The sequence below is a fragment of the Orcinus orca genome, chromosome 4 (assembly GCF_937001465.1).
Source record: "Orcinus orca chromosome 4, mOrcOrc1.1, whole genome shotgun sequence".
In the NCBI taxonomy this organism is placed as follows: domain Eukaryota; kingdom Metazoa; phylum Chordata; class Mammalia; order Artiodactyla; family Delphinidae; genus Orcinus; species Orcinus orca.
Window position 1 is genome coordinate 113,883,627 of NC_064562.1, and position 25,114 is coordinate 113,908,740.

Below are 25,114 nucleotides of genomic sequence, written 5' to 3' on the forward strand. Positions count from 1 at the left end.
TAAAAGGGTGCCCCGAGCCTCTCGGAATCCAGCGGCCGTCGTCGCCGCCGCCGCTGGGGGTGGGCTCCGGAAGAGCCGGCCCAGCAGGGAAAGGAGACGACGATCCAGAAGCGAAATCCTGCAGGCGGGGAAGAGACAGAGGCGCAAAGAAAAAGTGACTCGGGCCGTGCACCCCGGAGGCGCTCAGGAGGGGACTGCAGCCGCAGAGGGGCCTCACTGATCCTCCCCCCAAGTCCTCCGAGGGCCAGACCCCGGCCCGCCCCTAAAGGCGCGAGGCGATGAGATAATCCAGCTGAGCTGAGAAAGGAGAACTTCTGGCGCTGGATTGGGGGGGAGGGGGTCTCTGGGCGGGGTGGGCCTCGGAAGTGGGAGTGAGGGTCGGCGCTGATCCGGGGCCAGAGGGGGGCGGAGGCTGCTGGGCAGCCCAGGAGTGGGCTGCAGGGGCCTCGCTCGCGGGGCTCACTCGCGCTGCGGCGGCCCGCGCGCTCCATTCAGCTCGGAGCTGCCCCGCGCCCCAGCCGCCCGCCCGGCCGGCCGCTCCGGCCCGCGGCGCAGATGGCTGTGCGCGGCGCCAACACCTTGACGCCCTTCTCCATCCAGGCGATCCTCAACAAGAAAGAGGAGCGCGGCGGGCTGCCCGCGGCGGAGGGGCGCCCCGTACCCGGCGGTACAGCGGTGGCAGCGGCGCCCGCTGTCTGTTGCTGGCGGCTCTTTGGGGAGACAGACGCGGGCGCGCTGGGGGGCGCCGAGGACTCTCTACTGGCGTCGCCTCCTGGGACCAGAACGGCTGCGGGGCGGACCACGGAGAGCCCGGGAGGCTGGGATTCGGACTCGGCGCTGAGCGAGGAGAACGAGGGCGGGCGGCGCTGCGCGGACCCGCCGGGGGCCAGCGGGGCCTGCCGTACAGGGGCGACCCTGGGCCTCGGCCAGCCGGTCTGTGAGCTTCCCGCAGCCAAGGACCTGGAGGAGGAAGCCGCGGGCCGGAGCGACAGTGAGATGTCGGCCAGCGTCTCAGGTCGGCTAAGGCTTCGCGGGGAAGGGGGCCGGGCTGAGGGGCTGGGCAAGGAGAGCAACCACGCTGAGTGGGGTGGGCCTGCTGTTAGCACCTTGTTCCCTGGGCCCCCTGGTTAGCCAAGACCCTAAGCTCTGCGCATCGGCGCGGGCTGCTCTAAGCCTCTGGCAACTGAGCCCGAGAGAGGACCGAGAAACTCCTCAGAACGCTGCGTCCTGGGGTATAGCGTCAGACGACGTCGTGGGGCAGTGTGCTTTAGACCAGACTGGGAGAGAACCACTGCACCCTGGCTTTGAGTCCAGAGTCTGTCTCCAAATCCCCAAAATCGAGGAAAGGGAAGAGCGAGGGTCCCAGAAACCTTGGGTAGCCAGTATCCGGGCCCTGGCCCAGAGATCAGAGATGCTCCCAGCTCGAGGTCTCAGAGCCCGCCCCGCAGCTCAAAGATAGGTAACGAGGGATAATTTCTTTTTTTTTCTTTTTACATCTTTATTGGGGTATAATTGCTTTACAATGGTGTGTTAGTTTCTGCCTTATAACAAAGTGAATCAGTTATACATATACATATGTCCCCATATCTCTTCCCTCTTGCGTCTCCCTCCTTCCCACCCTCCCTATCCCACCCCTCTAGGTGGTCACAAAGCACCGAGCTGATCTCCCTGTGCTATGCGGCTGCTTCCCACTAGCTATCTATTTTACGTTTGGTAGTGTATGTATGTCCATGCCTCTCTCTCGCTTTGTCACAGTTTACCCTTCCCCCTCCCCATATCCTCAAGTCCATTCTATAGTAGGTCTGTGTCTTACCCCTAGGTTCTTCATGACATTTTTTTCCCTTAAATTCCATATATATGTGTTAGCATACGGTATTTGTCTTTCTCTTTCTGACTTACTTCACTCTGTATGACAGACTCTAGGTAACGCGGGATAATTTCAAGTGGGCCGAAGGCCAACCGAGCCCGAGCTTCGGGAGGAGGGTTTCTTTAGCTTTCCCAGACCCCAGGCCCAGGAGACCAGTGCCAGGCTGAGGACCCAAGAGCTGGAGGCAAACCCTGCAGCCAGCTGAAGGCACAGGGGCTTGATTTAGGTCATCCCAGACTCAGCAGGGGGAGGAACCTCCTCAACCACGAGCTGGCATGTCATTTGGTCAGAAAGACCCCCGTGCCTGCCCCGTCGGCTGGACGGTGCTGTAGGCCTCACGCTGGCCCCAAGCAAATATTATCTGCTGCAGGCCAGAGTGCTGGACCTCCCTGCTAGGGTTCTGCGGGGAGAGCGGGGAAGAGGCAGAGGAGCTGTCGTCAGATTAGGGTCCAAGGATTCGAAGCAGGGACACCCCTCTACCCTCAACCCCAGCCCTCCTTTCATTGCCTTTGTAAGAGAGAGGGAGAAGCCTACCCGTGGCCTTGACTCAGCCTATTGCCATAGCCCTCCCACAATTCCGGGTGGATGGGGGCGTAAGACTCCGAATACTTCTGTCTCCAGGATCCATCTCCCCACTTTCTCTTTACGCGCAGCCAACAAGTGTGTGCTGTGACGATGCGTGTGTGAGTGTGAGTGTGGGGAGGCGGGTGAACCCAGGGAGGGTATCCGAAATGCCATCTAGAACCCCAGGGCTGAGGGCGGAGAAGGTGTGCGAGGATGCTCAGGCCCAATGCCCACATTGCCGCGAGGAGCCTGGAGCCCAGAGAAGGCAAGGAGCTGGATCTTGGCTGCACAGCGTTGATACAGCGGCTGAGTTCGTTGCCGGCTCACAACAAGCATAGCTGCAGGAAGCGAGTGGGACAGGGTTCTAAGACTTGCCTCCCGTACCCGCGGCTTCCAGGCCCACCCCACCACTCCGGCGGCATGCAAGGGTATTTCCGCCCCCCACCCCAACCACAGCGGTTGAGGCCGGACCTCACTCCTCTGCGGCACTGACAGTGTCTCGTTTCTGTTCTCACTGTGTCCACAGGCGACCGCAGCCCGAGGGTCGAGGACGACGGCGTTGGCACAGGAGGCGCACGCGTGCCCACGTTGTGCAGCGGCAGCGGCGGCGGGCCCGCGGGCGGCGCAGAGGAGGAGGAGGAGCCCGTGGCGCCCAAGCCGCGCAAGAAGCGCTCGCGCGCCGCCTTCTCCCACGCACAGGTCTTCGAGCTGGAGCGCCGCTTCAACCACCAGCGCTACCTGTCCGGGCCCGAGCGCGCAGACCTGGCCGCGTCGCTGAAGCTTACCGAGACGCAGGTGAAGATCTGGTTCCAGAACCGTCGCTACAAGACCAAGCGCCGACAGATGGCCGCCGACCTACTGGCCTCGGCGCCCGCCGCCAAGAAGGTGGCAGTGAAGGTGCTGGTGCGCGACGACCAGAGACAGTACCTGCCCGGAGAGGTGCTGCGGCCTCCCTCGCTGCTGCCACTGCAGCCCTCCTACTATTACCCTTATTACTGCCTCCCCGGCTGGGCACTCTCCACGTGTGCGGCCGCCGCGGGCACCCAGTGAGCCGGCCTGGGATGAGGCAGCGAATGATCCCCGCGCCCCAGCTGCAGACGGGCGCTGATGGCTGTACAAGTTGTGCCCTGTACTGGGGAGCCCCGCGGAGGGGGCAGGTGGAGGATGAAATCCAGCCCTGGCTCTGCTCTCCAGGACGTGCGCCCTGGCAGCGGGACTGGGTCTACCCAGAGGGGGGCGCCTTTTTCTAGTTTGAACAGAGGCATCCTATGGCCTAGGGACCCTGTTCCTACCCCCCGCCCCACTTGCTTGGAAGCCCTTGGACATTATTTATTACCACCATAATGTTGGGTTTGGATTGTGTCTGCCTGGGGATGGCGTTTCCCAGAGAGGAGAGAACTCCTGGAGACCACACAAGCCTGAATCCCAGAATTTCAGGCCTGCCGGGAGCTTCGTGCGCTAGGCCACACTAGTTCATGGTATCCATGCTACCAATCTATGTGTATCTACATATCTATTATTTTTGGAAATTGCAATTGTTACAAAGGGGTTTAGAGCCCTGGCAGCCCCAAGGAGCCCCAGGCTAGGGGTTCATTGAACCATGAAATGTTTGGTTTGCGGGCCCTCCTCCCCACCCCTCCCCGGTGTCAGAGCTCAGGTGGGGGCGCCTGATTGGTTGCTGAATGTATGGAAGGGAGCCTCTGAGCACAGGGCAGGGCAAGGTCCCCGCATCTTCCCTCTCGGAGGTCCAGGCTGCGACCAACTGGGGGAGCTCCTGGGAGCCCCCGAACCAGGAGAGAGGAAACCCAGGAGTCCTTCGCAGAACCTTTCTTTCTTCCTTTCTTTTTCTTTTTCTTTCTTTCTTTCTTTCTTTCTTTCTTTCTTTCTTTCTTTCTTTCTTTCTTTCTTTCTTTCTTTCTTTCTTTCTTTCTTTCTTTCTTTCTTCCTTCCTTCCTTCCTTTCTTTCTTCCTCCCTTCCTCCCTTTCTTTCTTTCTTTCCTTCTTTCTTTCAGAGGTTAAAACTTATAGCACTTTTCAGTTGCTTGTATTCAAATGATGGTTATTTTTGTATTCAATGTGAATATCCTTGACCGGCCTTTCCTCGGCGTCCTCTGCAGTTCGGCCGCTGGGCCCAGTCTCTACCGTTTAGCCTCGGCGACTCCTGTGTCCTGACCCAGGATTCTCCCATCCCTGTCCCTGCAACCTAAGACAGGTGATCCTGTCAACCTCGTGTCAACCTCGCCGCTTGTCGCCTCCTTAAGGGCACTGTGCACTCAACTAGAGTATTAACTTTAAAAAGATTTGTGAAATTTGGAAGTTCTATTCGTTGTATTTTTTTTCCTTTAATTTATAAACTTTTAGTTTAACATGCCCTCCTGGACGCCGTGTTTTCTCTGAGCCTCTCTCTGTCCGGCTTTGGGGGAACCGGTAACGTGGGCTCATTTTCCCAACTTGTTTTCAGTCCAGGACAGGACACCTCGCTCCCCCCGGAAGTCTCCTCGCTGCTCACCCTCAGGAAGCATTTAAATCCGCGCAGCTCAGGGAATCGTCATTTCTGGGACTTTGCAGGAGTCACAGAGGAATCCCACTGAATCCGGAGCAAATACCTAGGATTCACGTTTTTACTCGTGGGCACTAGTATCAGAGTCTAGGAAGCAGCCATAGCTGAACCCGCTCCCAACTTCCATCCCCCACCCTAACCTTTTCACTCCTCCACCTGCCGGCATCCTCTTTGCTTTCGATTTTCTGAGAGTTTTCTCTAAGTGTTCCTGCCATTATTTCATTTCCAGAATAGGCAAAAACTCACTGGAATTCTGAAGCGGTTAGGGGAGACTGAGGAGCTAATAAGGTGTCTCCCGGGGAGGGTCACCTGTGCTTTGACCCCTGCCGGGTGCAAATGACGCTGCACCTTGTTCCAAAGCACTTCCACTCACTCCCTCAGTGACACGTTGTCACTTGATCAGCACAGAAGCCCACCGTGGGAGCAGAGGATGGGCAGGGAGATGGTTATTTATTACTCCATTTTAAAGATGAACGCGCCTCGCCGGCGTTCCCCAGAATGATTCCCCAGATGCCAAGGATTCACCGGAGCAAAGCGCTCACCGCTACACGCCCCTCACGTCGGGTCCGGGGAGAGCAAGCAAGAGTTAATGCCACACGGCAGGCGCCAAGGCCCCCGGTCCGTGGCCTCAGTCGGGAAAACACTGAAACCCAGACCCGGGCTACTTTCAATTTCACCGCAGCAGATAGGCCGCCTCGCCCTCCTCCTCCGCCTGCGATCTTTCCCAGCCTTGGACACTCCGGCCTTGGCACCCCAAAGGCCTTGGCCGGGCTTCTGCTACCCCTCAGCCCGGAGGGGGCCGAGAGTCGCGACAAAGGCTTTACGAAACGATTCCCGCTTCTGGAAACAGTGAGACGGCAAGGGAAAAGCAAACGCCCTCAGGAGATGCACACCCTAGCCCCCAAGTCCAACTACCTTCCAAAGGATTCCTGCAATCATTTTGTTTCTTTCTGACATGTTTTTAAAATTCCACTTTAATTTCATCATTACTCATGAATGCATTTTCCTTAAAGAAAGTTAGAAGTTTTCCAGTAATGCTAGAATCCCTCCTCTTCTCTCCAGAGATCGCCATTACTGCTGGGTTTTTTTTTTTTTTTTTTTTTTTGAGGGGGGCAGGGTTTTCTTCCCCTTCTGAAAACGTCAATTGTTTGTGGCTGCGTCCTAAGACTGTAGTTTGCTCTCCATCTTTGCGGATTTGGAATCCAGAGGACTGGGGAGTTTCTTCCGTAGGCCAGGCGTCGCCCCTTCCCTTCCTCGTTCCCTCTCCGGCTCCCTGCTTGGGTCAGTTCTACTGGGCTGGCTCGAGTCGCTCGGGAAAAATGACTCAAACGAATTCAGTTTGACCCGGATTGTTGCAGTTTCACTCTGAGCTGCTCCGTGGCTGGCGTTGGCGCGAACGCCGTTGAGATCTGATTCCAGGAGCTGGAGGCAGCCTCCGGGTCCAGCCCACCCTCCAAGGATTTCCCACCGCATTTCGTGACCCAAGATGTATGTCTTTACCTGGACCCCAGGCCGCAAATGCGGCTCCTGTTGGAAAGTTTCGGTATTACTTTCTTCGTTTCCTTTTCCTTCTCTACTCCCACCCGCGCCCTTTCTTTGAAGATGAGAAAGTTCTGCTTTCTGCCCGCCCTGCTTCCTGTCCAAGGAGATCTTCCTTCATCCACTCCCTGCGACCCGCTGAGCCCTCTGGGCCTTCTCAGGACCTGGTTGCCAGGAACAGTTGTCACCTGAGTCAGGTAGACTTTTGGTTTCATCCTTCTCAATCCCTTTCAGCCCTTAGTGAATCTCAGACCTGGCCTTAAAGATAACTGAGTTCGACCCACACACTTAGATTGGGAGCAATGGCTGGGAAAGGGGGCAGAACACGCTGTGACCCGTGCAGAAATCAGTTCCAAGAAATCAGGCTTAGACTAAAAATCTTGCTCTGGGCAGCAAATTTGGGATGATAGGCTACCAAATGTCACTGGTGTGTGTGTATGTGTGTGTGTGTGTGTGTGTGTGTGTGTGTGTGTGTGTGTGTGACTCAAACTCCCGACCTGTTCACCATGGCGATCCCAAGGCGCATCTCACTCAAAGTGACTTGATTTGAGGGGTTCATGGACCCCCGGAGAGTATCTCTAAAGAGCTGGGTCAAGCAGGGAGAGTTTGGGGATAGATTCCATTTAAGAAAATAAAGGGCTTCCGGGCCACAGCGAATCCCGCTCCTCCACTCTAGCAAGGGAAAGAGGGTGACGGCGAATCTGACTTCATTTGAGAAAGTCGGAGGAGAGCTCAATACACATGTCCCCGCGCCTCTGAGAGGCAGCTTAGTGGTAGCGGTACCCCGAACCCCGAGAGGCTGGGCCCGAGGAAGAGCGGCATCTAGGGGACCGGGAAACTGGCAGAGTGTGTCAGAGCCACACCGAGCATCCCACAGAGGCAGGACCTCATCCAAGGCCTGCAGACGTCCGCGGGGTGGGGACCCCAACTGGCTACCGGAGCTCGGTCCAGCCAGGCCGATACTCCACCCGCGTTTCATCACCAGGAGAAAGGTAGAAACCAACCTCTCTCAAGTCCACGGAATTCACCTCGCCTTATAGAAGGGCTCCTGCCTCGAGGAAAGCTGAGCAGTGGGGAGAATCACACATTCCCGGGAACCACAACACTGGTGGAGCAGCTTCTGGGCCCGAAGGAGTGGAGGGGAGCGAGGCAGACCCGTGCTGGGGCTCAGGCCTATGCCGAGGAGCTGCAGGGCTTCAGTCTTGCAGGCCACCAACCTCCCCCTGCTAACAGTCTTCGTTGGGAATCACATCGAGCTCCATGGGACCTGCTGGACCCAGCATATGCTTGAAAGAGCTGAGGGCAGACGGGGCGGATTGATGCATCGCAGGTGTAGCCGTGCTACTGCAGAAGTCAGGCCACCAGTGAAAGTGTGAAGGCCGCACCGCCAGTGGCCAGGGAAACAGGAGCAGAGGCCGGAAGGAGCAGCCAAGCAATACATACCACCACCACCACCAATGATAACAATAACTATAACTCTATTCCTTTGTCTGGGACATTACAAGTGAAAAAGTGCTTCCTGCATCCTGTCCCTCCGTAGTTCCTTGAGGCCGCCTTTTAGCTGGGTGGACATGACCTCCATTTTGCAGGTGGGGAAACTGAGGCTCAAAGACGCAATGTGACTTGCCCAAAGTCACAGGCCATTAAGAGGCCAAGTCAGAGTCATTCAAAGATTAGAAGCATATTTTAGGATTTGAGGCAGCAGGGTGAATTGTCCTTTAGCTTCAGAGCTAGCATTCCCCACGTTTGGTTTCAGGGTGGTTGGATCACAAGAGGGTGGGTGTGCTTTGAAAACCATTAAGCACTGTGCAGCTGGTGTGGACTTATTATTATTGTTGCCATGATTATTATTATTATGAACTTCTGGGCAATGCTGAGTTGGCTGATCTTAAGCAATCTTCCTTGAACTCCTGCATCCTTCAGAGGTTTCTAAGTGCTCTGTGGTGTGCTCCACGAAGGGGCCCTCAGAGGGATAGATAACCTGGGCCTCCTCCAGTTTTCGAGTTTCCTGATAAATATGTTTTTGAAATGAAGACACGCCAAAACAGGGTTGCAAAAAGTGTATTATATTGTAAATGGTTACATCATGTAATAAATTGTCCCCCTGTAGTCATACATAGAAATTATTCAACATAAACTGGGTCGTTAAAAATCATTAAAGCATTTATTAAAAAAAAAGATTACAAGCGGGGTGGTCCAGTGCGGGATCCAGGTTAAGTTGAACAATGAACTTATTTCAAACCTGTTGGGTGTATGAAGGAAGGGTCGAAAGTCCAAATTTAGGGCAATTCACGAATGTGAGAAATGTGGCAAACGGCCCTGCAGCCCCGCACCCATCCCGAAGCGCTGTCGTTACTGTTGAAGTTTTTGGCTTTGAATCGGGCAGGGAAAGGCAGGAGCGTGGCTTCTGACCCACCCGGAGCTGACCTGGAACCCGCGGCCTGGGCGAACAGCCCCTCTCTATTCCTATTGGAATGTCAAGTTCAAAGGGGATATTCGGTAGCCGCGGGGGCGTCACCCCGGAGCCTCCAGCGAGGTAAGCTCGGTGCTGGGCTCCAAGGTCCCCCCACACTTGCGTGAGTGTGCGTGACACACTCACCCGCGCAAGGCCCGCGCTCTCTCACACTCTTCCACCTACAAGCGGCCGGATTTTCTCCCTCCGCGCCCCCGCCCACAATCCCGGGTGCGGCCCGCAGCCGGGCGGTTAGTGCGCCGGCGAAGCCAAGAGCCCGTGGTCTCTGCACAGGCCTCACGGTCTCCAGAGAGCGCTTGCATCCCTCCCTGCTGTTTTTGCAATTGCAACTTTAGTTTTTGGCGTGAGGATCAGCGTAGGGGTTGCTCAAGGCCTCGGGGCGTCTTGGTGAGTCCTTTCCGGCTCGGCCCCCTCCCATCGCCACATTCAGGCCTACTGGCTGAGCAGCGCTCCCTATGACTTGGACGTGCGCCCCGGCACTTAGGGAAATCCCGGCCCTGGAAATCTGGGATGCACAAGGTGAGAGCTTCTCTCTCCAGCCTGCATATTCGAGGGTGAGAAGTGGTCAAATCGGGCTCAATGGCCCCATAGATCTACAAAGTGATTCTGCTTCGGACCTGGAGTCCACAGGTGAGAAGCAGCTCTGCCACTCACTTCAATCTTAGGAAATTAATTTCTTTTCTCAGAATCTCTTTTAAAAATTAAATAAAGAAGAAGAAGAAGGAAAGAAAAGAGAGCTGTGAGATGCTCCTTCGGTTTTCTGGGTAGTGTTTGGGGTGTACACTCACCCCTGGCTTGAAGTGGAAGTAAGGACAAAGCCTTGCTATATTTTACTTTAAATAATGCCATCCCCTTTATAAGCAGTTTTTTTTTTTTTTTTGGCGGGGGGTGGGTGGAGTTGTTTTATTTTTACAAAGAATTTGGGTTCCCCAAGATGCTGTCTACAGGCCTCCCCAAGTTCCTTATCTTTGGGCCTCCTTTATCTGCTTCCCCGGCCTGGGTGGTCAGCTGTTTTGAAAAGTCCAGCTTTTTCGATGCGAGGACTTCTCCCCACCCAGCAAGCTTGGGAGGGAGACCTGAGGCTATTCTGCTTCTGCGGCCGTGCTGAGCTCCAGAGAGACCCCTGTCCTTGGATGGAAACCACGACGCGTTAAGAAAAAAAAAAAAAAATTAATGCCACAAGTGTTTTCTCTCCCGTGGTCCACCAGAAAGCGAGGGTGAGCGGCACGCTGTAAAACAAGAGCCAGTAAAGCCGCTTATTTTAATAAGCTTATTAACATTTTTGAATGGCTTCCCTTGTGCGCTCCAAGGCCCCCTCGGTGGCATGGCAGAGCTGTGCGGCCGGGATTTTTACTCACGGAGAAGCATACCCGCGCGCGGTGCCGCCGCTCTTGGCACCGGGGGCTGGCAGGGCGGGGGTGGCCGGGCGGCGCCCACAGTGCCAACTCTGGACCTGGGCGTCCCCGGCTTGTCCACGCCTTGCTGAGCGCCCTTAGCAAGACTGCGGCCTTCGGAGGATACAGGGCTGCGTGGGTTCAGAGGTTGCAAGGGAGCTTTCGAGACCCTAGATGTGACCCCAAATTGTACCCACAGCTTCGAAGGAGCTGGAAGATCTGAGGGTTTGTCCCCCTTTATCACATTTGTGCTTTGTTTTTGTAAAGGGTGCTGATGGAATTGATATTCCTCCCTGCACAGGTGTTGAGCGTATTCCTGCTGGCGTGGGCCGGCGTCCGGGCTTGGTCCAGCACATCTTGGACCCGGTGTGGGGATGTCACCAGGGTGACTGACTTCCAGGAATTCTTCCTCCTTAAGGAGGCCCGGGACGCTGCCCCTCTTCTTTCCGGGAGAAGTTGAGCGACGCGTCCTTGGCCCCTGGGACCGTGGGAAACGAAACTAGAGACACACAGAGACAGGTGGTGAGAAAGAGTAGAGAAGAGATGCGCGTGGACACAAGGCAGGTGAGGGAAAAAGCGGGCTCAACGGAAGCCCTCGCCAGGCGGTGAAGCACTGTGTCTTTCAGGTCTCGGCTTACAGATCTCAGGCCTTCCCCGGCAACCCTCCCCGCAAGTTTCGATTAAAAATCCCTTCTAAGTCCGTCCCACCGTCCCGGTCCTTATTACTTGCTACAGTGATAAGTGATATTGGGCCCGTTGTCGTGCTCCGGCATAGTCTGACCTGGCCTAGCAACCCTTGGGAGGTTGGAGCCGGGAGGGCTTGCGCCCGTGGTGTACCTAAGTGCTTAGTGCAGAGCCTGTCGCTCTGTGACTTTCAATACATACTTACTGGCCGGACTCCTGAATAAGGACCAAGATCCTCAGCTTTGTCCTTGTCTGTCCCCGCCACACCCCACCTGCACCTCGGGATCTGAGCACCTGGCCACAGGCGCCGGCGCGAAGCTAGAGGAGGACAGGAGGGCCAGCGGAGCTTTCCTGAGCTTTGCTAAGTTGTTTTCTCCCGGCTGGCTGAGTGCACGCCCTGGGGAAAGGCCGAGCGTCAGAGCCGGCGTGCCTTGGGGTCAAGTTATGCCGCCTCAGGCTCAAGATTCTTCCCGGAGCCTGGGCAGCCCGCTTAGCTGCCAGCAAACTCCAGAATGCGTCTCAACCTCAGATTTGATCGTATTAAAATGCACATAAAATCTGACCAGCTAAGGGCTGACAAAACCAGGGCCCTGAATAAACGTTCTGTTTCCGGTTTATATGGGTGGGTGGGTGGGGAATGGTCCAGTTTCGGAATTGGACAGACGCTGTGGTTGGAGAGGGCCAGCTGGCCGGCAGAGCGCAGAGAACCAGGCGGGGGCGCGGGGAGGGGGGATGCGGAGAACACCCTTGGAGAGGTACAGGCGGTGGATCAGGTGGCGGGACTGAGCCCTCAGCGGCCCTCGGCAGAGAGGCTTCTCGAGACGCTTAGGGGTGAGCCCGGGCTAAGGCGCCGGGGTGCGGTTGACAGTGCTCCTAGTTGGGATAGCAGCTTTCCAGCGACTGTCCTAGCTCTTTGGACTCCCAGCTCAGGGCCTGGCACATAGTAAGCACTCAAAAGTTTTTTAGATTCCTACTATATTGTACCTTATGCTTCAAGAGCGGATTCTCTGGGCCACTTCCGTTGAATCTCAAGGCAGGTAGTTCTGGTTCCGTGAGAAGGCACAGGGGTGGGAGAAGGTTGTGAGTCCAGGAGCGCTCAGCTGGAAAGGCCAAACCCAGGCCGAGATCTTTTTGATTCTTCAGAAGGGAAGGCAGTGAGAGCTTCCTCTTGAAAAACCCGATAGGAACAGAGCGTGGATTTGGAACCAGACCTTTCATGAAGATCGGGCTTAAGCTTCACTGCCAAAAATAGGGATAATTACCCCCCCCCCATACACCCTACCCCTGGCAGTGATCATCTAAGAGTCCTGTGCTTCCTGGGCAGTAGGTGCCATGAAGAGCTCATAACCTAACTGATAGTAAGTTTTGCAAAGTTAAACGAGGACATTTACCATTTAAAAAAATTATCTACAGAGATGGTAAGGGGTGGACAGGGAGTGTTGAGAGATAGTAAAAATCACCAAATGAGTAAGAACAGTCAACCCCTAATGGAAACTTTTGAGACAACAGGTTCCGTGCATCCTTTGCAACTGCAGTTATGGTTTTTAAATAAATTCAATACATAGACTTTTAAGGTTTAGAAAAGAAATACATTAATCTGCTTTCCAGTGGATTCCTTCTGTCCACAAGAACTTGCAGAAGAATTTCTTTAAAATAATTCTTTCCTAAGGTGTGCATTATTTATTTGATTAACAATAATTGTTTTCCATGCCACGCTGGTACTCATGTTTGTGGGAGGCTGGTGTCCTGGTGGTTCAGTCCTGAGCGGAATGCACCCCCAGAACATGCCTGGGAAGACCCCCACAGGATACATACAGAGGCCAACGGGTGTCCTATCCTTCCCAGGTGCTGGGCCAGGAAGGACCTCTAAAGAAAGCTCCCAGGGGAATCCTAAACATAGAGTTTGGGGTGGGGGGCGGTGAAGAGAAAAATCTTTGTTGTGGAACGGCTGTCTGACTTTCTCTTTTTCCTTTTTTCTGTCCTCATTCATTCATTTGTTCAAATATTCAGCATTATTTGTTAGGTGCCTACTTTGTGCCAGGGATACAGAGGAGAAAGGCCCCACCCTGGTGGAGTTTACCGTCCAGTGGGAGACTGGGATAGAAGTGCCAAAAGGAAAATTAAGCAGGCTGTGTGTTAGAACGGGAGATGCAGGGTATTATTTGGGAGGCTAGTCAAGGAAGGTCACTGAAATGTCAAATATTTTCAGGAGCGCTCACGGTGCGTGCCGATCGCTAGGGCTGGGTCGCTGCCTTTCAGACTCCATGACAGGGTCCCTATTCCGGGCTAAGTCTCTGTCCCTTCTTTTCAGGTCCTTTCGGAGTCTTCCCTACTTTGCGTGTGCGTGGGGGCGGAGACCAGGCCGAGAGCTCTGAGTGCCCTTTTAAACACCCGCTGCATTCCGGGAGGCCTGCGGGAGGGTCTGGGAGGAGCAGCCCCGAGATCCGAGCGCCCTCGGGAGTCAGTGTCTGAGGTCCCCGATCACTAGCGCGCTGAGCCGCTGGAAAGTCCGAGAAGTTTCAGGAGGAGCTGGGGGGCAGCTTCTCCTTCTTCCCAGACAGAAGCCCTCCAAGCCTGCGCGGGCCAATCACTGTCCTGGTAACCGGCGCTTTATTTAGCGCTTAATCTGTTTGCGCTTAAACCGTTTCCTTAAGTACTTTACGTGAATTATTTCATGCATTCTTCCAGGCAGCTCGATTACAGTTACCCGACGTTGGGGATCGACCCTACGCTGCGGCTCTCGCTGGAGAAGCTGGGGTTCGAACTAGACTGTCTGGCTCCAAACTACTCAGCGCTGGCCACATTTCCGTTCTGTTCCCCACCGCAGAGTCGCGGTGATGAGGATCCCATTTACAGAGAAGGAAAATGAGCCCCGGAGAGAGTAAGCTCAGTCAGGAGTCGAGCTGAATGGTTGACGTTCCTTAGCTCATTTCATTTTCACAATCTCTCTGAGAAGCGGAATTCGCGCGCCGGTAGCAAAGGAAGAAAGAGAACTCGATAAGGGATGGTTGGTTGGCCTTGGCTGTGCAGGTCGAAATGGCAGCGTGGTGTTAAGGCTTTGGAGGCAGGGCTAGCCTTGGCTCCCGCTTCTGCTTTTTCTCAGCTTCCAGGCCTTTGGATGAGTTCCCTAACCTCTGGCCCTCAGTGTCCCCATCAGAACAATGGAGACATAGGTTTGCTGGGAGATAAAAGGCGATAATGTAGGCAAAGCCCTTGGAGTTGGTTCTGGCATAACAGCAAATTCTCAGCAGTGATAAGGGTACAAGTCTGAACAGGAACCTGCCTTCCTAGACTCTCACCCTGGTCTTTCCTCCCTTCTTTTCCATTTGCAAAAGGGGGAGAATTTCCCCCAAACTCATTATTACAGAAGCATCAGGAGATAGTAAATTGCCTTTTTGTCTTCAGGGGATCTGAGACACGGACTGTACAGGAAGGCTTCTTAATCCAGGCTCCCTTTACTATGTTCCTCTCCTTGGTGACAGTGTGATTCCTGGCGACATGATCGATCCTTGTGGGCTGGTGGCTGGCACAGGCCCCGGGAAGGGTAGAGGACTCCACACCCCTTTTCCTACGCATTGTGATAGGGAGTGGTGTATAAGATCTACTGAAGGCACATCAGTTGCTGTGCGTTCACCCCTCCCCATTTTTTGAAGATTCTGGCTTCCTTTCTCAGGGCCTGATTGGAAAGAGCTTCTCAGTTTTGTTCACTCAACCCCAATCTCCAACCCCTCCCAACAAACACTGCAGCCCCCATCACCAAGGTCCCCAGCAGCAGAGACAGGGAGCTGCAGGAAGGGTAAAGGGATCTCACAGGTCCAAAGCACCTCTGCTGCTCTGCTCTGACCATAGTTCATCTTGTTTCATCCTCAGGAGAATCCCAGGAAGTGGGTGGGATTATCTCTCCTTTACAGATACGGGAGCAAAGTTCAGGAGGGTCAAGTGACTAGGGCAGGGTCACACAGCTTGCAAGAGTTGAGCAGGGAACTCGCCCATGGGGTTTATAGGACTTCAGAGGTTCCAGCTACTGCCTGCGACACCTACATGCCCCACTCCCACTCCTAGGGTGGGGTCTGGCACTGGGCAAAGGAGGAGGAATCCCATGGGGAGCGAAGAAAGGGGTATTAATTCTCTGGGCGGTTTCCTATTAAGAAAACACCTCGCTCTGGCCTGCTTCTTCCCAGGGGCCGCTGCTCGGCCTCCTGAAGGCGAGGCCTGTATATTTGTAGTTTGATTCCGCCTGTCAAGGCTAATTTCTCCCCACAACTTAATGGACTCGGCTTGACATGCGTAATGATTCCTAATCACGAACATTATTTTCGCTAGCGCGGAGACATGTTCCAGTTGTTGTGACAGATCGCGTTTCAGCCATAATGACGGAAAATTACCATTTCTAATTCTCCGGTTTTTGACACCTAAATCCACAGACCATATGTGGCAGCGGGAACTCTGGGCCCCTCGGTCCTCCCTCCCTGCCGTGGCAGAGATCTTGCGGTGTGGTGCTTCCACCCACCCCCCGAGCCGCGCCCAAAGGGGTGGAGCGGCAGAGGCCCTTGGGATGGACCCGTCTTTTCTGGCCCCTCAGCCTTCCGACCCCTCCCTCCAACATGAGATGCCCAACCACTGATGACAAAAACTGGAACTTGGAAGGGGCCTCAGAGACTCATGGATTTTCAGGGACCCGTTTTACAGATGGGGACACAGAGGGGAATGCAGCTAGTCCAGTATCTCATGGCTGGTAATTGGAGGCTAAGCTTTTCTCAGAACCGTTCCTGGAGTTCCCTAGCAGCGAATGTCCCTCAGCTGTCGAGAGGGAGACCTGGCTTGTTCCTTTATTTGCAAGCCTCAAGACCATCAGAGAGGCAAAGCTTTCTAGGGAAAATTGATGAGAGCTATTGCAGAGGAAAAAGTTGAGGCACAGAGAGGTTAAGTAAATCTCCCCAGATCACAGCCCTGGTAGAGATGGAGTTGGGCCCAGCACCACTGCTCTTAACTTCTTTCTAAGGTGCCACAATTCACCTTGACCTCTCACCCACCGTAGGTGTGAGGACATTGAGGCCAGCAGGCAGAAAGCTGAAGCCAAGATGCCCATGTCCACGCCCAGGTCTTGCTCACTTTACAGGCCCCCCGGGAGGGACGCAGCGAACCCCACCATTGGCCAACACTCTCCAGCCTGCCTCAGGAGTCACTTCTGCACGCCTCCCAAACCCTCACTTCAGGCATGAGTCAGAGCGAGGCCCTGAGGATAGAAAAGGGAAGAGATAGAACCTCCACCAGGGGTTCAGAGTGAAAACTGCTCATCACACAGGCCTTTGGGACCTAATAGTGACCGATGCGCTCTGAGCAGGAAGGTTCATGGGGCACGAGGAGTGTCTGCTCAGAATTTACTAATTCTGCCTTGGGAATATGTCACAGAACCTCAGATTTATCATCCTCTGTAAGACCATGGTGAAAATGCCCACCTCCGAAAATGGTTGCGAAGTTGGTAGAGGCCTCCTGTCTAGGCACTGGGGACCTTCGCAGCGGCTCCATCCCACTCAGTCCCTAGAAGCCCCTGTGCCACACCCACGGTAATGGGTGGGGGAATGCTGCCAGTGCTAAGGGGCAGACCCCAATCAGGCAAGGAAGTGGCAAGCTTTCTTAAAGGGTTCGCTGAATCCCTGAAGGTTATCTGTCGTCCGTGGGAGGCCCTGAGCTGAGGGTGACGCGAGCGCGGAGAGGAGGTCGCGGGCGAGTCCTGGGTTCTCGGCGAAGTCCGCTCTGCGAGTAACCGCGTGAGTTTGCGGTTCTAAGCGCGCTCCTCCTCGCGCAGAAGCAGCGATGACCCAGCAGAGTCAACCAGAACAGGAGCCCATCCCGGAAACGGAGAGCTGGAGAAGAGAAATGACACGCCAAGGTCTGAAAGCTGGGCGCGGGGCTCCGCCTCCATGTCCCCCATTCCCGCTATCCATGCGCCAGCTGGCCCTGGCGTGGTGCCTCCCCCTGGCGTCTGCCCCACGGTCCCACGCGGATGGCACCATGCAGGGCGCCTTTTCCTGCACCCAAGGTGTGCTGGGACCACGTTCTGTCACTACCGCAGCCTCGATTGTTGTTTCCAACTCAACGTCTTCGGAGTGCCCTGAGAGGCGGTGGGGTATAAATGCTAAAGTAGCTGGCTTCTCTGTAACACCTACCCCACACTACCCCCAAAGTCCGCCTTCGTTGGTTAAAAAGAAATGTCTTGGGAATACATTTTTTAGATACGAATAAGTTGGAGGCTTCCACGGAAGGAGGTTGAAGATAATTAGCTATCAGGATAAACTAGGAGCCTTGCTCATGCCCTTGGCCGGCTTGAAGCCAAAATGGTCACGTCCAGGGAGATTCTGGGTTTCAGTTCCTTACTAAAAGTGAAAGAATAACAGATCCCCCCCCACACACACACTTTCCACAACAGAGAGCGCAAAGGAAAGGATGTTCATGAAAGGATTTTGTAACCAGAGGGTATGCAAAGAGCCTGTGGATGTAGTTATCTACAGGGGCTGCCCAGAGGCTGTGGAGAGCCCTCTTGGCCTTCCTGTCATTCAGGCTCCAGGCACAATCTGCATGGCTCAAACCTACAAGAGTTGCATAGCCTGTTAATTTTACCAACTTGGAGACTGAGGCCAAGCCTGAAGGGAGTGTCTCTCCTCTTTTCTTTAGGCTGCTTGAAGCTTTAGCTCAGCAGAGAAGCTCCATCAGAGAGGCCATCACTCTAATTGGGAAGAAAAAAGATGGCAGATAGTGGTGCAAAGACCTCTGAGCAAAGGGATCTTCCATTTTCGAATCCAGTACAGAATCATTTACAGGCCAGAGTACCTGGGAGTCAAACTCAGCTCTTCGTTTTACTGGCTGTATGACACTGACTTCGGTATGGTCAACTGTAATTGAGGGTAGCAATAGAACCTACCTCATAGGGTTTCGCTGAGCGTTAAATGAGTTAAAACTTGGAAATGGCTTAGAATAGTGCCTGGTATATATAAGTGCTCAATTACTGGTGTCTGGCATATAGTAACCAATCAATACATGTTAGCTGTTTTCAAAGACACCAGGGCTCACGTGGTAAGGAATCTCAGGCCTTTGCCTGGATTTAAACAAACAAATATAGAAGCCATCACAGACCAATGGAACCTAAAGACATCGGCAAAGAGATGCTTCAAGTGTTGCCTAGAATGGCAATTTGGATGGTGGTCTCTCCAGTCAGGGGCCTGGTTGTCAATTTCAGCTCTGCCACTTAATAGCCAGGTGACTTTAAACTAATAGATACTTAGTCTATTTGTGCCTCAGTCTCTTCTTTGTAAAATAAAATTTAAAAGATAGATGTAAAACATTTATCTCACTGCCTGACCCTCAGTAAGAGTTCAATACTGTTATCTCTTATTCCTTGTTGGTATATAAACTGCCCTTACCGACACTGCTAGTGTAGAGGGAGATGATGTAATTGGTTAATGCTCTGGTGACTGGGTGCGATTGCTCAGGGCCAAAGAGTTTAGGGATGATCTGAACTCAACACTGACATGACCACTGGGTGGCCTTGCCCCAGTCACAGCCTCTTTTGAGCCGGCTGTCACCTCTGCAAGGAGAATAATGATTTTCACTTAGCAGCAGAGGCTCCAGAATTTCCTAATAGGAAGGGCTCTGGGGTCTGGGGGCTTTGGAAGATTGCCTTAAAGCTGTTCTGGCAGAACAAGCAGGCTCTTGACTTAGATTGGATGTATAGTTGTGATCCAGTGGAAGAGAGATTGCAGGCTTACTCTGCCCTTTTCTGCTCAGTTCATTCAAAGAGCTATGCTAATGTTCCCATCTCAGGTCTGTGGGTGGGGCAGACAGGGTGGATTAAAGTCTGATGGAGTGGGGAACTTGCTGCTTAGTCCTTCATAAAATGCCAGCAGAAGGGCAGAATTCATCTGGGGTTCACAAACTCTTCTTCTAGAGGACAATCTTGGTCAGAAATCCTGATCTAGGATTACTAGATCTTCTGACCCACTTTTGATTTGCCTGCAAGGTACTAAAAGGCCCACAGGCTTCAGCAGCTATTTTGTAGATTTAGAATTAGAGCACGTAAAATGCTTGGCAATGTGCCTAGCATGCAGTACTGGAAAAATGGGAACCCTCTTTATCAAGTCAGATCATAAATGCCTGAAACGGCTTAAGCAGGACCTTCTGGGATATATTCACAAGAAGGCTCACGGTGCCTTTTTAAGTGTTCCAGGAAGAAGCTTTGCAAGGCCTGTGGTGCAACTTCTGTCCATTTCGCTAAGGACATCCTGAGGCTTACAGACCTTTCCTACTGGAATCTCCCTCAGATAGGGGGCTATCCTAGGGGTTCACTTCGGAAGAAGCTCGGCTCGGCCCGAGTCTCTTGGCGCTTGCTCCTTGGCTCCCCGGTGCCCAGCGCCGATGCTCAAGAAGGCTGGGGAGAGCTGTGCGGTAGCCCCACCAGCGGCTTCATTCGGGCGCTCTGCCTCTGCGCCGGCGGTTAGTTCTGGGGCATCTCGTACACGGCGGGTGCCCGGCGCACGGCTGGATCGCCTTGGCTCATAGCCAGGACTCCGAGGCCTGGGAGAGCCAGCAGGATCTCTGTGGTTTCATCTTTCTGGTCCTGTAGGCAGGGGCCAAGGGTTGGCAACCGTCCGAGCGCCTAGCTTGCGGGCTCCTCCATGCGTTCTTCACGTCTGCATCTCTTTGGTCTGATCCTTACAGAAAGGTTGTTGGCAAGTCGCGTGGACATCACGCTGCACTTTGAAACAGGATAATGAGAGTGACAGCTCACGATTTGTTGAGCTTTCGGTAGGGGCCAGCCACCATGACAAGCTCTCTATCTCTGCCCATTAAAACATTTGTAACACCTATTCTATGAGGGATGCATCATTATCATCCCTATTTTACAGTTAAGAGAACTGAGGTACAAATAACTGAATTTCTTTGTGGGCTTACAGTTAACCACGTGATGGAACCCGGATTCAAACCTTGGCAGCTCATGTCCGTAACCACGCCCCTATGCTTTTTGCTGAGTTTCTGGGGGCCAGAACAGTGCCTGACATTTGGTAGGCTTCTTTGAATATTTGTGGAAAGAGGAGGCATTGTTATCTTCATGTTATCGATGATGCAAGCGGACATAATTTCTGGGCCAACCCTGGCCAGGAAGGGGGTCAAGGCCGCTTTGGTGTGGTCTTCTCCCCTGCATCCCAGGTGGACTCGGGGATGGTAAAAGGCCACTAGCCTGATACATCCTGACTTCAGTACCCGGGTCCTTCCTTCCCAAGAGGAGCATGAGGGTTTGTGAGTTAGGTCTCTCCGCCTGGCGGGCAGAGGACGCTGATTTAGTTTTATTTCTTGAGCGCTCCAATAGGAAGGCTACCCCAGTACTCACCACCGACTCAGTGGTTCCCCACCCCCTGGCCCCCAAACACTGAGCCAGTCCAGGGTGCTGGAGGCCGAGGCGCGCTTAAGCTGGGAGAGTGTGGGTGGGACGAGTGGCGGGGTGGGCGGGGGGAACGGGATGATCCCAGGGTTCCCCTGGCACCGCAGACAGAAAGGATTAGGCCTTGAATCGGTCCCGGGCTTGTGGCTGGAGCAAACGGCACGGGTAGGGTGGGTGGGTGAGTGACGCAGGGAGGGCGTGGGTGGAGTGGAACCGGGCCGGGGGCGGAGGCCCCGCCCGGGTGGGATGGAATGGGGGTAGGGGCCGCGGGCGCGGCGTGGTTTGGTAGGGATTGGGTTGAGGGGTGCAGCCGGAGCCCTCGCGGAGGTCACCTGGCCCGGATGCGCAGGCACCAGCCAGGCCAGTGCCCCCTCTCCCCCTGTTACTTCCCTTTTGGCAGGGGTCGCCGCAGGTGAACCTGGCTGCAATCAGCCTCTGCCCTCTACGCTGGGCGCTCCTTCTCGGCCCCTGCAACAGCAGCCGCGTTTCCAGGATCGCCGGCAGTAAAGGCCGGGGAAGGGGGCAGGTGGAGGGGAAGTCGGTTCAAGCACTCGGGAGCCGCAGCGGTCGATCTCCCAAATCCTAGCAGTGCAGATCCCTGCCTGACGCTGCGCTGGTGCGGAGAGCCAGCCGCGCAGGGCCGCTTCCGCGTGGGGCCTTGGGTACCAGCAACCCGCTTTGTGCTGCAGGTCCTCCTGTAAGACAAGGCTTATGATGTCTCCCTCTTTCAGAAGCTGAAACGGTACAAAGGCGCAAAAAAGCTGTGGTTGGCGTTAGGGCCCAGCCAGCCTCCAACTTCAGCACGCGTAAAAATTCAGTGGGGAGTGTACTTGGTTTCAGTGGGTGAGGGTGAGGCCCAGGATCTGCATTTGTACCCCTCCGGGGGGCCTGGTGCACGCAGCTCAGGGACATCACAGGGAGACGCCAAGGCGGAGGCTGCGGGGCGGAGAGGCAAGGGGAGTGGAGTCTGGCCTCGGCTCGATCAGCTTGCCCTGAGACCCACTGTGCCAGGGGCACTGGGGACACAGGAACGGTCAAAGGCCTGCCCTCGAGAAAGTGGCAGTTTAGCAGTGGAGAATCAGACCTGGGACCAGAACTCTGCGTTTAAGCCACTTACTCCAGCGGGGCCGCCACGCCGCGGTGTCTGCAGCACCGTTGCCCCGCCACGCGCGTCTGTTCCCCGGATCCTTCTCTGCCGCCAAGTCGCCTTGGAGCTGTCGAGTCTCCGGGCGGACGCCGTGCGGGGCTGGAGACAGTACTGAGGCTTTGCGGGGGGCTCTGAGGGCTTTGGCGAGCACCTTTGCAGACCCAGTCCGGCGACGATGCCTTTTCCAGCTTGGAGGGTGGGAGGGAGGCGGTCGAGCCGCTGGGGAGCTTGGGAGCGTCGAGTTTTCCCTAACTCGGGTCTTGCGGAGGTTTGCCCCGAGGAACAGGAGCAAACTGGACCCCGCTGCAGCCGACTCGCGGAGAACAGGGGCACCGCTTCCTGCCAGCCTCGGGGAGGGTCACGTCAGGCTTCCCAAGCAGGCGGGTTTGCGCCCGGCCTTGCTGCCAGGAGAGCCACCTGTGGAGGCCATGGGCAAGAGTTGAGCTGAATCCACACCTGGAACGTACCCTTCCCCAGTTCCCTTCTCAAAGCCCTTTCCTTGCCCGTCTGAAATGAAGCGAGAGGCTCTGCCCCTCCCTTGGGTAGAAGTTAATGAAGTTGTCCGGGATTCACAAGCAAACAGTGTTTGCTCGCCTTTACCTATCCAGGTGAATTATTTGCGGTGACTTCTAATTTCCTTCCCCCAAAGAAAACCATGTCTTCCCACCTTTCCACTTTTTTTTTCCCCTTTAAGCTTAAATGCTTATGAAAAATTGATGGAAAAACATCTTCAGTGGCCTTTGGGTTCTCCTAGAAAAACAACCCAAACCCAGACCTCACTAGTAATAATGAAAACTTTAAAATTCAGCTTGTTATCCCAGGCTTCCCCAGTTTTCAAACTGACAACTCAAACATGTTTGGACTTCAAAATGTCAAACTTGATATCTGGCTCTTTTACAAAGATGGCTTGGCTGAGAAATGACTGAAAAGGTAAAATGCTACTTCCGACAGTTTTGGAGCTTTCCTTTATGTTTTGCTAATATCACTATCGGCTTGCTGAGTGACCATACTAGAACTGAAAGTTTTGTGTCAATATATTGGCAGTTTATAGAAAATAAAAAAGGTAGAGTATCAAGCTAATGAAATTTAGCAAGAATACTATTAGACTTTTCCCTTATTCATCATTCTCCCTTAGTTCTTTTACGTGGAATTCCATATAACATATAAACTATTTATATAAAAGTTTGCAGAGTGTTACATTAACCAAAAATACAGGGAATGGAACAATTAAGGAGCACATATAGGCATATTAATTACCCCACCTCGCCCATGAAGCTACATGTTCTACATGGCATTTTTCATTACTACAGGAGCTTTAAATGTATAAAGTAGGTACATTTGTGGGCACATTAACACACTATGAGAACTTGAACTTGTTCATTTCCTGGTTTTTATGGGCCTGGTTGGGCTGTATGGGCTTGCTTTGCACATGCTCACATGCCCTTAGCTCACATTGACTTCTAGAGTCCCCCCTTCATGGTTGGAGGGAAACAAGTAGAAAATGACATAAACTGTATGGTTGAGTGTAAGCTGGCCAAATCTGTGTTGTATATGCCTAACATTAACTGCATCCCACAGTGGCCCTGACCCCAGGACAGAAGGAAGCCCTTGACTCATGAAACTGAGTCTGGGTGCTTTTCTTCAACCAGTTGTCTTTTCAGAGACCACATGGTAAGTCCATCATTACATTGGAGGTATTTTTTTTTTTTTTTTTTTTTTTTTTTGCCATTGGTTTACCTCGGCTGTCCTCCCAACTTTACCTGACAAATATGAAACCTAAAATTAAGCTGCCCTGCTCCCTAAGCAGATTGCCCAGTTCTCTTCCTTAGTGCAAATGAGTTTGAAATAATTCTCACCTCTTCCCCACACAAAATGAGCCACCTGTGGTGCTTACCTCTGAGTTTCTATACTCCTTTATTCTCAATCATAAAATTGAAAATAACGTTAATAGGATAATTAGATACCTAGAAATGGGTTACTCAGTAAAGAACAGGTAGATTGGTGTAGAAATAAATAATCTTGGGTCCTGATGGGTGTTGCAATGAATGAAATTAGTTTACATTATCTCTATTGAAAAGCACTGCTTATGTATTGAAGAGAACTGGAAAAAAAAAAAAAACAAACAACTGTACATACCCCTACCTTCCATATATTTTTTTTTCTTGGTTTTTTAAAAAATAAAAATCTAGCAAAAATGTAGCTTGTTTGAATCTGGAATTAGAATAAAGAACAAGACCAAGTTCTATTTTACAGTGGTCTTATGTAAAGAAAATTTAAAGTCAGCTTCAAGATAACTCTTGAAATAAATATTTAAAATACGATTTGGTTTACATGCAAAAGTCACAAGAAGGAAAATACCGCAATTGTTTTTAAGATGGCAAAATCTTTGAAGAAAAGTGAAAAATGTCATTTGTCCTTTTTATGTCCTATTTACAGGAACAGATAACCAGATATTTTGAAGGGGAAAATATGGCATTTGGGTGTGTGTGAGAAAGTGTTTTATGAATGGTCAAGGTTTTCACATTTTGTCTGCTGAGTGCGGGCAGCTTATAATGGATGATTGAAGTCTGAACTGATAAAATTTTTAAACACAGGACTGGTCATTTTGGTCTAAAACGACTCCATATAATTTTTTAAAAAAGGTCAAATCAAACATGGTGATAACAGCTACTATTTGAAAGCTTCTTGTGCTAGGCACCATGCTTGGTGTCCTATAAATATTATTTCATTTCCTCCTTATGAAAGTCTATGATATTATCCCCACTTAACAGATGAGAAGATTGAGCCTTTGCAAGTATAAGGAACTTCTTTACAGTCTTATAGATAGTAAATGGTGGAACTGGGATCAATTGACTGTAAGATCCAAATTTTAGTCACTACTTTAAGCTGCATCCCTCCATTGACATGAATAACCATGTTTCACTGAACAGTCTTGAATTCACGGAACCTTGTATTTAAAAAAAAAATGTTTACTAAATTAAATGGTTCAAGTTGAAATGGTAGAATTGGCTATGAACTTAGACTTTGAGAAAAATTACCTGGCTTTCAAGAAGGTGGTCTTATTTGCTAGGCCTAAAATGTTTTACTTTACTGTTCTGTTTTGAAATGTTATGTTTTGGAACAAAACCAGTGGTAAGGTTCAGAAATGGAGATGCCAATATAAAGGATGAAATACTGGAACTTTTTCAAGCTGTAAACTGGAGGGAGCTGAATTGGGGGAGTTAATATGTATATCAATTTTCATATCAGACAATTTCATATGTGTGATAGATTTCATGTGGCCTCTTTCTGTTGAAAACATTTTTTTTTTTAACATTTGTTTGCTAAAAAGTGTAACTCCAAGGGCCAAATTCCCTGGCTTGTGTACTGAAGATATTCAGCGTTTTGAGTGTTAAGAAGAGCTGCAAATTAATCCCCGGGAAAAATTCCTTCCATTTCCAAGTCTGCCAA

At 52.6% G+C, this 25,114-nt stretch overlaps 1 protein-coding gene across 1 annotated transcript; it reads left to right on the plus strand.

The window, feature by feature from the left end:
* Window positions 1–486: 486 nt before the first annotated feature.
* On the plus strand, window positions 487–3,514 carry NKX3-2 (NK3 homeobox 2). The gene is made up of 2 exons (XM_004282537.3): window positions 487–1,015; window positions 2,958–3,514. The coding sequence occupies exons 1-2, from the start codon at window positions 556–558 to the stop codon at window positions 3,479–3,481; spliced, it is 984 nt and encodes a 327-aa protein (XP_004282585.1). The 5' UTR covers window positions 487–555; the 3' UTR covers window positions 3,482–3,514.
* The last annotated feature ends 21,600 nt before the right edge of the window (window positions 3,515–25,114 follow it).

Excerpts from the sequence above, each read along its gene's own strand:
- NKX3-2 (XM_004282537.3), top strand. The coding sequence starts at position 556 with ATGGCTGTGCGCGGCGCCAACACCTTGACGCCCTTCTCCATCCAGGCG. Across the intron at positions 1,016-2,957 it reads GATGTCGGCCAGCGTCTCAG|GCGACCGCAGCCCGAGGGTC; the intron begins GTCGGCTAAGGC and ends CTGTGTCCACAG.